Source organism: Cheilinus undulatus, linkage group 6 (assembly GCF_018320785.1).
Source record: "Cheilinus undulatus linkage group 6, ASM1832078v1, whole genome shotgun sequence".
NCBI classification, from domain to species: Eukaryota; Metazoa; Chordata; class Actinopteri; order Labriformes; family Labridae; genus Cheilinus; species Cheilinus undulatus.
The window spans coordinates 3,008,499-3,024,413 of NC_054870.1; the positions used below are offsets into that span (position 1 = coordinate 3,008,499).

Sequence of the window (15,915 nt, forward strand, 5' to 3'; positions counted from 1 at the left end):
TCTGGCTTCCTCCCACCACCAAAACATGCTCATTAGGTTAACTGGTGACTTTAAATTTGCTTTGAGGTTCAGTATCTTGTTCTGTGGTTCAGTCTCTTGCTCTGGAGTTCAATATCTTGATCTTGAGTTTAGTATTTGTTCCAGAGTTCAGTATGTTGCCTAGGTTTAGTGACTTGCTCAAGGGTTCAGTATCTTGCTCTGTGGTTCAGTGATTTGCTCTGGGGTTCAGTAACCTGCTCCTGGATCTCAGTATCTTGCTCTGAGGTTCAGTATCTTGCTCTGGTGTTCAGTATCTTGTTCTGTGGTTCAGTGTCTTGCTCTGGGTTTTAGTCTTTTGCTCTGGGGTTGAGTATCTTACTCAGGGGTTGAGTATCTTGCGCTGGGGTTGAGTATCTTGCTCCTGGGTTCAGTATCTTACTCTGAGGTTCAGCATCCTGCTCTGAGGTTCAGTATCTTGACCCTGGGTTCAGTATCTTGCTCTGAGGTTCAGTATCTTGATCCTGGGTTCATTATCTTGCTCTGGGGTTCAGTGTGTTTTTCTGGGTTTTAGTCTTTTGCTCCTGGGTTCAGCATCCTGCTCTGAGGTTCAGTATTTTGCTCCTGGGTTCAGCATCTTACTCTGGGGTTGAGTATCTTGCTCTGGGTTCAGTATCTTGCTCTGAGGTTCAGTATTTTGCTCCTGGGTTCAGCATCTTACTCTGGGGTTGAGTATCTTGCTCTGGGTTCAGTATCTTGCTCTGAGGTTCAGTATCTTGCTCATGGGTTCAGTATCTTGCTCTGAGGTTCAGTATCTTGCTCCTAGGTTGAGTAACTTGCTCTGGGGTTTAGTATCTTGCTCTAAGGTTGAGTATCCTGCTTGGAGGTTCAGTATCTTGCTCTGGGGTTGAGTGTCCTGCTCTGAGGTTCAGTATCTTGCTCTGAGGTTGAGTATCCTGCTTGGAGGTTCAGTATCTTGCTCCTGGGTTCAGTATCTTGCTCTGGGGTTGAGTATCTTGCTCTGGGGTTGAGTATCCTGCTCTGGGGTTCAGCATCTTGCTCTGGGGTTCAGCATCCTGCTCTGAGGTTCAGTATCCTGCTCCTGGTTTCAGTATCTTGCTCTGAGGTTGAGTATCCTGCTCTGGGGTTGAGTATCTTGAGTGGACGGTCGAACTCTGTACCTCCTGAGCCACAGACAGCGTTTTCAGAATTCCATTCTGATTCTGCAGCCTTGTAACGCTGTAACCATGGAGACGGTGACCTTGTGTTCATTGTCACCATGGTGATAAAGCCGACAGGATTCTGGGTCAGACTCTGATGTTCAGCGTTAGCTGTAGATTCAAACGTTTGTTGTGACTCTGCGCTGGATTCTGTGCCCCTTGGTACACCTGAAGGTCTGGTCTGTTCCTCTATGTTTTATCTAATTGACCTTTGACCTGTGAAATCTCTCTTTGAGAGAGGCCAGTGAGGACGATGACTCTGTGCCTCTCTAATCTGCGAGGCAAGGTTCTGGTGTTTTTAGCCTCACTTCACGGCTTCTTGTCTTCAGTGTGTCTGTGTATGAGAGATCTGTTACCGTGACGCCTCACCTCCAGCATCTAGTCACTGTCTCCATGGCAACAAGGCCAGCAATATGACACATTACACAATATTTGGATGGTTTTTGTCTGAAAGTATACGTGTGAGTGTGGGTGCGTGTCTGTGTGTGCCTGTTGGGGTTGGCAGGCTTTTCTTCTGTCTTTATCAGGATCGGCTCCAGTGGAAATCTTCAGTTTGGAAGAAACTTTGAAGACAATTAGTTTACGTTCAGTTTCAGGTTCAGGGTTCAGGTCTAGTCTTCACATGCAGACAACAAGATGGGTAAACGTTTGATCTACATAGGTGAGCTTCAAAAGACAAGGGATTAACTGGACACTGCACCACTAGATGGCGCTTGCTCAGGGCCACGTGCTCACTCTGTGTGCTCCAACAGTAAAGTTCAGGTTTAAAACCAACTCTGTTCCTCTGCAGCGTGTTCTTCTACTGTGCATGTAGAGCCTGCAGTTAAGTGAAGATATCATACTGTGCATGCCAAGATAAATACCTCAGTGTTCAACAATGAATTAGATCTGATTTATGTCTCCAATTCCAAAAAAAGTTGGGGCACTGTTAAATGTAAATGAAGTCAGAATGCAGTGATTTAAAAATCTCATACACCCACATTTGATTCACAATAGAACATAAACAACATATCAGAGGATGAAACTGAGATATTTTACAATTCCATGAAAAATATTAGCTCATTTTGAATTTAATGGTAGCAAAACATCTCAAAAAAGTAGGGACTGGGCGACAAAAGACATTAAGAAAATCTAAGTGGCTCCTACTGAAAAATGCCTGCACAGAAGTAAAGATGGAGAGTTCCACCAATCTGTGACAAACTATGTTTCAAATTGTGCAACAGTTTAAGAAGAAAAAATTACACATAAAATATTGAGGACTTTGACTATCACCATCGACAGTCCATGATATCATCAAAAGATTCAGAGTGTCTGCAGAAATCTCTGTGCACACGGGCAAGGCTGAAGGTCAATACTGAAAGCTCTTGATTTTCAGGCTCTCCAGGGCTGCTGCATCAAAAACAGGCATGATTCTGGACTGGAAACCACTGTGTTGGCTCAGACACGCCATAAATCACCGTCTGTTACCACAGATGACAGGTAAAGCTTAATCATGCATAGAAGAAGCCGTATGTTAACACACAGAAACGCTGCCGCCTTCTCAGGGCCAAAGCTCATTTCAAATGGACTCAGGCTAAATGGAAAACTGTTCTGTGGTCGAATGAGTCCTTTTGTCCTGCAGACTGAAGAGGATAGGGATCATATTGCTGGTTATTCTTGCACAGCTTAACAGCCTACATCTTTGATGATATGGAGTTGCATTAATGTCTCATCAAATTCATAGTGAGCTAATATTTTTCATGAAATAGGAAAATGTCTCACTTTCAACATCTGATATGTTGTTTATCTTCCGTTATGGGTTATGAGATTTACAGAACATTGCATCCTGCTTTATTTAAATTTTACAAAGCAACCCATCTTGCAGGATGACCATCGCTACTCTGGCCTGTATAAAGGTAAAGATGTAAAGTTAAAATTTGTAATGCATGCCCATCTTAAAAAATAGAACATTAGGGGAAAGTTTTCTTTTACATTATTTATTTATGTTGAGAGTCAAACTGGATTTATTACAAGAAAACTGAAGTACCTCACGCTTTTTTAAAAATCTTGATGGTTACAGTTTGCAACAAAATGATGAAATCCAGTAGCTCAAAGTGTTTGATATTTCACTGGGTCAGTAGAAATGGTTATGTGTGCAGCATGGCAAAGAGGTGAATACCAGGGCCCATACTGAGATGACACAAAGCCCAGGTAGCTGTGATGGCAGCCTTTAGCTTGTCTGTATTGTTGGCTTCACTATTTCTCATCTCCTTCTTAACAATACTCCACAGATTCTCGACTGGATTCTGTTAAAGCCGAGCCAGCCAATGAAGCACAGTAAAACCACAGTCAGCAAATAAGTTACTAGTAGCACTGGCTTCACTCTGGGCAGGTGCCAATACCATATGTGGGAGAAAATCAATAGGGATGTAGCTTATTATCTGCATGGAATCAGCATCAACAGATCTGAATATTTCTGCCAATATTTGGCAGACTTCTATGAAACTTCAAAACATCAGCAGGTTTCCGAGCAGAGCAGAAACAGTCCATAAAACAGACACAAAATCAACAAAAGCAAGCACTAAACAGATCATAAACATCAGCAGATTAAAATAGTTGATGAGTGAGGAGCTGGGGGTTTAACATTTGATTCATTTTCTGATTCACCACCAATCATAAAATGTGCTTTAGGTCTAAAAATGATGAGAATAAGCTATACTAGTCTGTAATTTTCCATGTTTATTAGATTATGAAGAGAGTTAAAGTCTGAAAGAGTAGAAGTCTGCAAGTATGAAACACGCTTTACATCCTGGGATCAGTGAAGTTTATATCTGTCTGATCGTTTTATTAAATTTCATTATTTTCCTTCAATTACACACAAAAAACTCCTCGCTGTGTGTGGCACTCTGCAAAGAATCAGTTAGTAAAAGACAGAGTTCACAATCAGATGAAATACAGTAGCCCACACACTGAATAATTCAGCCAACAAATAATTTTATAATAAAGTCTGTGCAGAAAAAAGCAGGTTTGTTTTTTGGCAGTTTTTGGCAGTGTTTTTTTCTCTTCATGTTCAGGTGTCTGTTACCACACACATACTGAGACCAAACTCTGCTAGTGTAGATGTTTATTTAGAATAAATACAGGACATATTTACACAGACACAATCAGCCGTTTAAGCAGACAAACAGCTGATAGATGATCAGATGGCACCGTCAACACAATCTGATGTTATTGCATGTGACGCTGCAGAGGAAGACGACTCATGCCTCCTAAAACATCAGTCCTCTGTCCTCTGCTTCATTTCCTCCAGTCTCTCCACGAGTCTCTGGCAGGACTGGCAAAGACTCGAGTCAGAGACTAAGGACACAATTTTAGAGACATGAGATGCAGCCCAAGTCTTTCTCAAGTTTCCAAAGTCAGTGATGCTTGGGAGCGCCATGTCTGCTGCTGGTGGTCCTCTGTGTTTTAACAAGTCCAGAGTCAAAGCAGAGTTTAGAGCACTTTATTCCTCTGTCTGCTGACAAACATTAGAGTTGCTGATTTTTTTCACAGCATTCTAAAATTTCAGTTAAAAAGACATTTTTTTTTAAGAAAAATCAAGATTGAAACAATAAAATGCTTGTAAATGCTTCACTTTATGAGTGATGTATGTAGATCATCTGAAAGTTTTATTATAATTGCATAAAAAAATAGCTCTTCTATGATGTTCAAACTCTCTGGGATGTGCCTGTACTCAGTTACAGGGATCTGATCTGAGGTCTAGACATTTCATTATTATAATACTAATTAGGGGTACACAGATACAGATACCAATACCAGGTACTGGTGCCGATACAAAGCCTAAGTACTAGTACCAGTACTCAAAACAAAGTTGGAGCCATATGTGCAGTTCTGTCATATTTTAACTGTGCAATAATAAATGATCAAGTAGAGAGATGAAGAACAGCTTATAAAAATAAAACAAACTTTACATTATTATTATGTACTCATATTTGCTATCAGTACTTGTACTTGGTCTGAAAAAATATGGTATCAGTGCATCCGTAACACTAATAGAGGAATAATTTTACTATCTTTTGGATATTTTCTCTGAAACTGCCCTGAAACTCACACAATAACAAACATAATCTCAGATTGGTCACAGATAAACCTGTCCAAATACTCCTAATGTGGATGGAGTTTGGAGCAAAGGTTGATAGAAACTGCTCACCTGCCCAGAGGTTACATGTTAATCATTAATAAACCCAGAGAGACAATCTGATTCATTTAAAACAAAATACATTTTAATGTTTTAGTTTTAGTTTTTTTCACAACAATACCTTTCTGTACAAAATGTTTGATCTCTGTAGAGCTCTATAAATCATCTGTCTCTTAAGCCTCACCAGGACCCATCGGTGGTCTCTGAGCACCGTCTTATCGGTCCAACTCTCAAAATCTTCTCCAACGATCCGAGGGAAGCAGCTCCACAGTATCACTTGTTGCTGGGCTGAGCAGCGATGTAGAGCGCCACAAGGCAGTAGAGCGCCCCGCCCACAGTCAGGCCCATGGTCGTCCGGTAAAGCAGCTTATCGATAAGACCCCTCTTCAAGTGGACCGGGACCCCGTCTGACTTCTGAAAGAGAGAGAAGACGTTACCTGTAGATGACAGGATGAATGCATCAACAAACTGGTCGCATAATGATAAAAACATTAGACTGGAGTAAAGTTCATTCACTGCTCTCACTCATGGACTCCTGAGACGTCTGTACTAGGGATCAATTTAAATAGTCCTCTTTATTCCATGATTTTCCTACTCGAGCGAAACTCCAAAATATTAAAGTGTAGGCAATGATGAGAGTTGTTTTTAGTTTTAGTCTAGTTTTAGTCTGTGAAAAGTCCTCACATTTTAGTCTTTACTTTTAGTCCAAGCACTTATTCTCTTGCCTAAATCTGATACCAAGTCATGGTAGTGTGTTCTCGGTCTAACCTGGGATCCCTGCTTTCTACAGCTGAGAGGCAGAATAGATACAGCTGCATTGTGTTTTGACAGATTTACCCACAGTGGAGAAACATCACAAATTTTGAATGTCAGACGAAAACTACATTCTAGTTTCACAATTCTCTAGTTTTAGTCATCTTGATTTAAACTAAACCTAGTTTTTGTCAGTTTTAGTCATCACAGATCTGTTTTGGTTAGTCTTAGTCTAGTTTTTGTCATGGAAAAAAAGGCCGTCGACAGACATTTTTAGTCATAGTTTTAGTCGACCAAATTAACACTCCTTCATTGCTTCCATTATCATCTCCTTCAGCACAGGAGGCCCTGGGCCATTCTTTCCTAAGAGGGGGAGAAGAGAAATTCACCCACAATTCCTTGCAACTTCATTTACCATGATGTACCGCTCAGCCTTTCATGACAACAAGCAATTAATATGATTTTACATTTAAATGTCACCACTAAATTTAACAATCATTTTCATTAAAACCTATGATTCATGTTGATGAGTAAGACAGGAGAAGAGGGGGAGCAGATAAAGGGGGAGTTTTGAACAGACCCCAGACTTCAGAAAATCCTCAAGGATCTCTTAAAGCTCATAAAAGTCATAAATGTATACTGAGCATACCTTTAACTAAACACCTTTTAAAGGGATCATGTGAGACACAGGTATGACAACATAAGGGTGTGTCTAACAGATCTGTACAGTTAGTTATTTTTAGGGGTCTAACCCCATACAGGTATCAGGCTAACTGAATAAATATTAAACTCTTATTATCAGTACAGTAGGCACCAACCAAAAAGCAAAAAACCTGTACAAACAAAACATTATACACCAAAGGATTTTTCCCTCCTTCTTCTCTGTTTTGTATTAATAGCTCATATTCAGTAAAACCAAACCCAGTCTGTATTTAACACCTCGGCAAACATAAATCAAGCAGTATCACACTTAAGGCTGTGATGTGGAGCTGAATCTCATCTTGGCTGAGATTTGGTCATAGGCACAAGGCCACAGGACAAGTGTTAAACAATCCCAGCATGCTGACATTCAGCGCCACATCACGACCTCAAGTGTGACAATATTTTACACCCCAGTCCTGCAAGCTGCTAATACAGTTACAATCAACAACAGATCATTAGTTATTGCTGTATTATTCATTTGGCTCCCTAACTATTGCCCTGATCTGACTGGGACAGGAGTGCTGTAAAATCAAACCCTTCAGTTAATATGAAGAATATTTAAAAAGCATCAAGAAAAAGGGGCTGGAGTTCTGTCATATGCACACTGACGAATGAACGATGCAGCCTCCACTGACCTGAGAAGAGGCTCTTCACCTTTGGCATGCTAAGGTCCCCCCTATGCAGCAGTAGCCTGTGGGGAGGGGCCCTGACCAGCAAATATCAAAAATAAGGCATAGCCTATACCTTCTCAGTTTATATACTTACTTTAACAATGTTGTTTTATATTTGTGTCATTCAAAGGTTTTTTTAAACAGTATTTAAAATTTCTGTCTTACAAACAGTCAGCATGAAGTAAAAGCATCGTAGCATTTTATATCAATTTTAATTGTTGCATTCAAAGTGAAGCTGGTTAACCTGACACCCTCGGATGGATTTGTTTCACACGTCCATCTGGAAAACCTTCAATACTAAGTGTTTGGGAAAGGGCAGAGACTTTGGAAAAAATACTCGAAATGACATGAACCATGGCGACTGTAGACATGCCAGTGCACGACTTTTGTTGTTTTTCAAAAGAAGACAACTCACTGCTGTTCTTTGTTCTTCTTTTAACAAAGAACTGTTGACAATTTCTGATAAAACTGGTGATCTAGCAGCATCCACGCTAATGTTTTCTGCCATAATTGCACCGGCCTCTTGTTGCTGCTTGCTTACGCCATGACTCCACCACGCCCAAAAGTACAGCTCCTCATCGCTGATTGGTCCCGCCACGTTCTAACGCTTCAGACGAGAGCTTTGCAAGATGGATTCACCAGTGACTGGACAGGAAACAAAACATTTGCTGAACGCTTTTTGTCCCCCTCGGCCCCCAACAACTGGTGAAAAATTGATCCTAGCAGAGAATTCCTAGTTGTTTCCACTGTACCCAGTCACAAAATATCAATACTCAAGCAAAACTACATGGTAGTTAGAAAACTAAAGGATCTAATGTTCAGTTTAAATCTTTCCCATGAAACTGCAGTGTATGCTGTCATACACTCTGAATAATTTATTTTGTTTGTATTAAAACACCGATTTTACTTAGAAAGTGACAAACTTACGGTGTATTGTAAGTGATGACGGTATCTGAACTACAGCAGAGGAAACAAAAGAAAGTGAAATGTTTGGTGGCTCACAGTTCACCTGTACTCATAAAATTAACTGTTTAAATGTTGAAGGGTGACCTGATAACATGTACGATACATGTATCGTCACTAGAGCAGACACACAGAGGCAGAGAAAAGTAGAGACGAGCCTGGAGACACTGCTGTGAGTTAGAGGCAGAGCGTCTGTCTGTGTGGAGAAGAGAAACTAAAGGGAACAAAAGTTCAGCAGAATTACTTCGCATGTTTTTGCTTTATACAAAAAAAACAGGGAAAACAAAATCATTTCAAATGTTTGTTATTTATAAAATTATCTAGAAAAAGCTACGATAAACGGCAGTGTCTCAGTTTATAGATTTATAACACAACCAGTGCACCAACTGATTGGTGTTACATTTCACTGATCCAGGGTTACTCAGACGGACGGACTCCAATCTCATTATTTTACTGTACATAACGGTTCTACTTTATGTAAAGACGTCTATGGCTGTGGTCAATGTTTTTGCATAAGTTTGCCTTTTTAAACTTCTGCCTCCAGGCACAGTATGTTAACACTTTGGTTTATACTTCATATTTAGGCCTAATTGACCCAGTGTTTATAGATTTAATTTAATCTCTTTAACTCCAAACTACTCTAGTTGGGACGTTTATGATGGTGATGTTAATTTTGAGTTAAATTTCTGCATGTATTTAGTCTTTTCTACTTAAATACAGTTGGTTTTATTTATTTTCTGATGCTTTACTTGCTTGTTAACTGTCTTTTGTAACACCACCATGTCCCTGTTTGGGACTAAACATCATCATCATCATCATCATCATCAGTCGATTAATTGACTGACTGATCCACCTATCCATCTCAACCAAAGATTTAGATTTCTTTAAAAAGGCAGAGCCCACATCTTATCATCATCATCATCATCAGCCATGGTCTTCAATAACATCTACGCTGAACTGGACACTACAATACTCGCTCTACTGACTGTTTAATGCTGCAGGTCCCAAGGGTTTACTCTGAATTAAGTAAATCTGTGTTCAGCTACTGTGCTCCAAAAATGTGGAACAACTTACAACAAAGTCGGACGACTGATAAACTAGTTTGTCTTGAAAAATTTCAGATGATGATCTCATTAATTTCACCACAGTGTGTAACTGTTTTCATTGATCATACTTCCTTGTCTTGACAACACAACAGCTGTTCTTTATCACAGAGAGCAACAACAAAGCCATAGTTTTAAGGGCACATCCATTTAAAACACTTAAATTCAAGTCCTCGGAGATAGAATTAGTGGTTTAAAATCTCCTATTAGTAAATGCAAATTAAAATACTCCTTGATTTTTCAACTTAAAAAGCCATCTTCGTCTTCTCCACTGTGTGGTTTTTTATACAACAGTGACATTTTGGTTATACTTTTCTTGTGTCAAAATAATCTTAAAATACTCCTTTAGTCTTTCCTCCCACTTTGCTGGTGGTGTACAGTTTCTCATCCATGCTCATTTGTTTTGGTTGTCCTGCATCATGTTACTTTTGTCTATTAGCAGTACTGTGAACTGTACTCTAGGTCAGTGGATCCCAAAGTGGGGGTCGGGACCCCAAAGGGGGTCATGAGACACTTAAGAGGGAGTCATGGGATGCTTTCCAAAATAACAAAGACAAATTTAAAATGAGTTGAAGAGGAAAATTATATAAATTATTGCGAAAGTATTGTTAAAATCAGTTCAATTTGAAATGAAAAGAGTTATTACATTTGATTTGTGCTTAAATGTAGGTAAAATGCACAGAACCAACCTCAAATGTAAATTTGTACATGATGTTTTGTGCAACACTGTACACTTTAACCACCTCCAGAGCAGGTGGCAGTCCCCCGTTCCTGGTGCTCACGGCTGAAAAGTCTGGGGACCCCTGATTTAGGTACATCCTTAAAAAAACGCCACCTTGGAATACACATTCTATTGATATATCAGATTCACCAGATATTAGCTTACAAAGTGAATTATTGCATCGTAGATGTGAACATTTTGGAAGATATTTACAACCCATATTTCAACGACAGCTGGCTGATATCAACTGTAAATATTGGCCGTATGGACAAATACATTAGCAGAGTTTTAGGCTGGACCAAAAGGACTACGTCAGCTGAAGTCTTTTTCATCATTCATCCTCATTCCTTACACTTTACAGTGCTTAAGGACTGAAATCTGTTCATTTGTTCATCCTAAAATTACAAATTTTGTGTTTTAAGGATTGAAGTTTTAGGTCTAAACTACAATTAATCATTGATATTTATATCAATATCAGCTAAACTAATTTGTAAATAACAGCATATCAGATTTCCACTATTGTGCACACACAACCTCAGCATAGACAGACATATTTATTCTCTAATATCTGAGTCTGTGCATGGATTTGCAAGAAATGCCTTCTTTAGAACACGCCTAAGGGCTGTGTTGCATGTCACAGCATTAACATAGAAGTATACATTGGGGGTAACACCTCTGATACATCTTCATTATCTCTGAACCTTTCAATAACTCTCTTTTTTCACCTCTCCTCAGTTCACTCGTGTCTCCTTATTAAGCTTTTACCAACCTAGTCCTCTCTCCTTCTTCTACACCACTTGTCTCTCTCCCTTTATCGGCCTAATCTTCTCCTTCCCCCAACTATCAATGCAACCATGTGATCTTTTTCAATCCTCCACTCTATGCTGATAAATTTAAAGTTACCTGGAACATTTTCTGCAAGTCTGGGACTTTGTTTGCTCCCATGTACTCCACATAACTTCCTGCTTCTGAGACCAGTTTGGTTGGGGACGCAAAGGTCATGGGAGGACTGGCAGGTGGGACACCAGGCCGCAAACCCTGAGAGACACAAAACAAGAAAAGAGAAAAGTCAACACAACAACCAAAGGTTACCAGTGTAGCAGGTGTCTGCTGTCATAAACAGTATTTCTATGAATCCTCTCTGCTGTCATCTACGTCTCTATCCCCAACAACCCCACCAAAAACAAACACAAGCAGACAGGGGACAAAGCCAGTCAGTGTTCATAAGTTAGAGACAGATGAATTCAGAAATCATGACTGAGGTTTATTTATTATTTTTCAGGTTCTGACACAAAACCTTACATTAAAACCCCCTCTGTTTAATGACAGACGTTGTTAATCTTAGCCATTATTAGTACATGAACGACATAGTTGAGACGTTTCGGTCTGATATTTTTAAACAGATCGATCAATGATCAATAACTTATCATCAGAGACTCTCAGACTTGAGTAAGATCTGTTGGACATTAGCTTTAGCATTAGCATCTGTCCTCTTCCCGGTGCTAACAAGGTCATGCGGTAAACACGGCTCACCTGTGGGTTGTAGGCGGCGGCTGGAGCTCCCGTGAGCCGCTGCGTCACTCCGTTCAGTTTGTAGTACATGTCTGAATCGAGGAAAACACCCTAAAACTCCGAGATTTGATCAGTAAATTACAACTGACTGCTCGTTCCGCGCCCACCTGCTTACAACACTGCTCTGCGTGATGACGTCACAGTAATGCAGTAGGACCCGAGGCTGGGGGGCGTCCATTATATGCCTGTGCAAAACGTACACCTCAGTTCCACACGTTTTTTTTGTTTGTTTGTTTGTTTTAAAATCGTTATTTCTTCAAATCAAACTTCTACAAATACATTCGAGATATGTTCAAAGTACCCAGTGAATACGTATCAAAGTAGATTCATGTCTATAACCGCTGTAAACTAGCAATAACATACAGAGTCAGATAAAAGTCATTTAAAAGAACGACAATCAGGCCCACAAAAGTTGGAAATTAGGTTAAAATAGTAACTGAAGAGAGGGATCGTGAATAAAAAACTTTTATTCCATCAGGGCTACAGACCCATAAAATCAGGCTAGCATGTTTCAGCCACACTGGCCTTCATTGGAGTATGGATGAGACATGATCTTAGCATGTTTTTATTAGTCCCTGATCAAATAAAGGATTTTTTACCTACAATCCCTCTGAGAGCCTCAGATCTCTTCAATGACTGTGTGATAAAGAAAAAAATATGATGGTAGGTGTAAAAAACAGTGTGAAAAAACCTAAGTCGAAATAATGAGGTAAAAATTAAAATTTCTGAGATAAAAAGTCATAAATATTAAAATTTTGAAAATCATAATATAATATAATATAATATAATATAATATAATATAATATAATATAATACCATTTAAAAAATGGCATAATAACCAAACCTTTTTAATGTATTAAAATGTTTGACTCAAACCTTTTATGCCATTTCTGTATAATATTTAATATTTTATTGTATTATATTATTTTATATTATATCATAATATAATAGACTATTATACATTATAATACATTATATTATATTATATTACTTTACATTACATGATATTATATTATGTATTATTATATTATACAATAATATTATATTACATAATATAGCATTTTTATTTTTATGTTATATTATATTTTATTTTATTTTATGTTATATTGTATTATTTTTAATTATATTATATTATATTATATTATACTATATTATTAGTTATTTAGTTGCACAACTTAGGATGCACATCAAGCAAGAATAGGAAAGAATTTCACTTTCAATATTTTAAGTAGCATTGTTTTCAAGACCACACTATCCAAAACCACGACTTGCTTGAGACCAGAGTGCACCGAGACCAGAGCAAGACTTTTGGGGGATGACACCAAAACCAAGACCAAGACCATAAAAACCAATTTAAAAAAACCATGACAAGGTTGAACAGTTAAAGAGCATTCTCTCTTTGATTTATTTTTCTGACAGATCAAAACAAAGAGTCTGCAACTCTTTCAAAGCACAGCATGCAAAAAATCTCAAATCTTAACAAATTTGTTCAACGGATTTCCTGTAAAAAATAAATCCTTGCAGGTATTTTTAAAGCCACTGACAAGTCTGGGATTATTTTAAATATCTGAAATGAGATGTTTATCTAGCTTTGTCAGGTGAAGGTAAGTGTTCAGAGATATTTCTGACTAGAAATAAGATGGACTGATGTCTGAGTTTTTGCAGGTGAAGCTTTTTGTTGTTTTAGCTTCTTATCATCACATTAATGAAGAAGACGAAGAGCAGATCGCTGCTTGTCTCTACTGGTCTTGATGAAAAATCCTGAGTCCAGCCAGTCTGAGACCAAGACAAGACTAAGTAAAAATGCTCTAAAGTCTGAGACACGACAAAGACATTCAAAATGTGGCCTTGAGACCGACCACAAGACCAAGACCATTCTGGAGTACTAAACACTAACTTTAACTATTAGAGTCTGCAGTCCCCAACCTCTACAGAGAGTTTTTAGGTCCTTTAACCCTGTAAACACACTCCTGTCTCATTCTTCTAGTTAGTCAAATTAAATCAAAAATGTCTTTTAGACTTTTTTGTTACATAATAAACAATGTTTTGCAGCATATTACCATATATATTTCCAGTTGCATCCTGTTAACTTCTACACTTTTGCATGTCAGGGAATAATCTAGAAGACTGAAAAAAAGCTTGGTGTTTTTCAGAGTTGCTGGAATGTGTATTTTGTCCTTAAGGATCAGGGTTGTATTGTCTGCCATCTGATTTAATGGAGCTCAGAAAATATAATCATATTTTTGAGTTCTCTAAATCCTACTAGTCTGCATTTCTGCAGCTTTATAAATAAACCTGGGCTAAGCAGATATCGCTGTGGGATTCTTTTTGGCTTGAGGCTGTCAGTATTCTAGAGTCTCTATGATCTATGAAATTGTCCTGGAAACCATGTGCCTTCAAAGTCTGAGATGAAGGGTGTTTGATCCTATCAAAGGTTTTAGAAATCAAGGGTAAAGATGAAGCGCCCATCCTCAATCATTTCACTGAAGTTTGAATCTAAAATAAGATGAGGATTGGTTAAGAAACACATTATACAAAGGATTTCATGGAAACCAATACTTAAGGCTGTCATGAGATGTCTGAATGATTTAACAATGTTTAATACAGAGTAATGAATTAAGACACAAAGTCATGAGTTTCAGTTTATTCAGAAAAATAAGAAAGAAAGCAGAGATGTGGAGAAAGAGTGAGTGGAGAGATGTTTGTGCTTCTGTGAAACTCTGCTGTATTTCACACGAAAACTGAAGAATACATAAAAGTAGACTTCTCAGTGAGATAAGTCACACTTCAGCTTCCTGACATTCAAAACCAAATGTTTCCAACACCCCAACTTCCTGTCTCTGAGTCTGCTGTTGCTGTGGAAACCATGGAGGGTGTTGAGCCAGTGGAAACAGATCCAGTTACAGCACAGACTGCTCGTTTAACCCGTGAGGGTCCGTAGGGGGTCGGAGGAAACCCAAATATTTGAGCATGTGGCAGTGGTCCAGCGGGTGAGTCCACATGAAACCGTATCATATGAAATCCTCTGAGAGGTCAGCAGAAGATCTGCTGATGGTCCTGATACCTGTGCCCATGAGAAATAACCCAAATCTCCCCCTGGAGGCGCTGAGCCCTCTGAGATGTTAGTGACATCAGGCATGACTCAAGCATGAGTCCATTATGGGACACAGTGTTGTAACAACACATACCAGCGCGAGAAACACAATTTACCATTTTAGAACGGGCAGAAGAGCCACATAACCAGTGAGAAGACCAACGATCAATGTTTGGATTTTAAAGCTGGAGAGAACTCCTCCAGTGAGGAGACTGAAGACACAAACTACTCCACAAACCTGGAACAGATCACTGCTCTAGCGATCAGATGTTGACCCTACAACTTAATCTTCTGTTTTTTTCTCACTCTCTTCATGCTTTAGTTCAGTGGTTTTCAAACTTTTTTCATCCAAGGCACACCTGAGGTTAAGCCAAAATCTCAAGGCACACCATATTCATATCAACTCTATCCACTATCCTCTCCTCTATCAAATAAAGGCCCAAAATGCCCAAAATAAACCTTAAAAAAAAAGGGTTACAGTTGCTGAAACGTGGTAGAAAGTGATGAAAAAAATGGCAAAAAATGTCCAAATAATAGCAAAAGTAGGCAAAAATGGGTTAAATGTGGCAAAAAGTTCCAAAAAAGTTGCAAAAAATGGGTCAGAAGTATTTTTAAAAAGTTGCAAAATTGCAAAAAAGCAGCACAAATGTTTTAAGTTGACAAAATTAGTGGCAAAATGGGTAGAACAATTGGTTTAAGTAGCATGAATAATGATATCTTCAACACCAATTTCAACTCCATAATAGCTTGCCAAATGAGGTAACTGTTAGCCAGGATGCTAGCACCAATGCTACTGATCCAACACACATACTCATCAATAAATCACAACTAGGGCAGGTCCATTCTCTGGGGTTTTTCAGGGCTCCAGCCAAGGCACACCTAGACTTGTCTCAGGGCACACTAGCGTTCCTTGTCACACCGTTTGAGAACCACTGTTCTAGTTAAAGGACCTGCACCCTCATA

The 15,915-nt window shown here is 38.9% G+C and overlaps 1 protein-coding gene across 1 annotated transcript; it reads right to left on the minus strand.

Annotated features, from left to right (window-relative positions):
* Positions 1-5,436: 5,436 nt before the first annotated feature.
* Positions 5,437-11,993, minus strand: LOC121511510 (cytochrome c oxidase subunit 7A-related protein, mitochondrial-like). Its single transcript, XM_041790247.1, has 3 exons — positions 11,820-11,993; positions 11,190-11,324; positions 5,437-5,787 (listed from the first exon to the last, which is right to left on the minus strand). Exons 1-3 carry the CDS (start codon positions 11,886-11,888, stop codon positions 5,647-5,649), a joined length of 345 nt encoding a protein of 114 aa, XP_041646181.1. The 5' UTR covers positions 11,889-11,993; the 3' UTR covers positions 5,437-5,646.
* Positions 11,994-15,915: the final 3,922 nt, after the last annotated feature.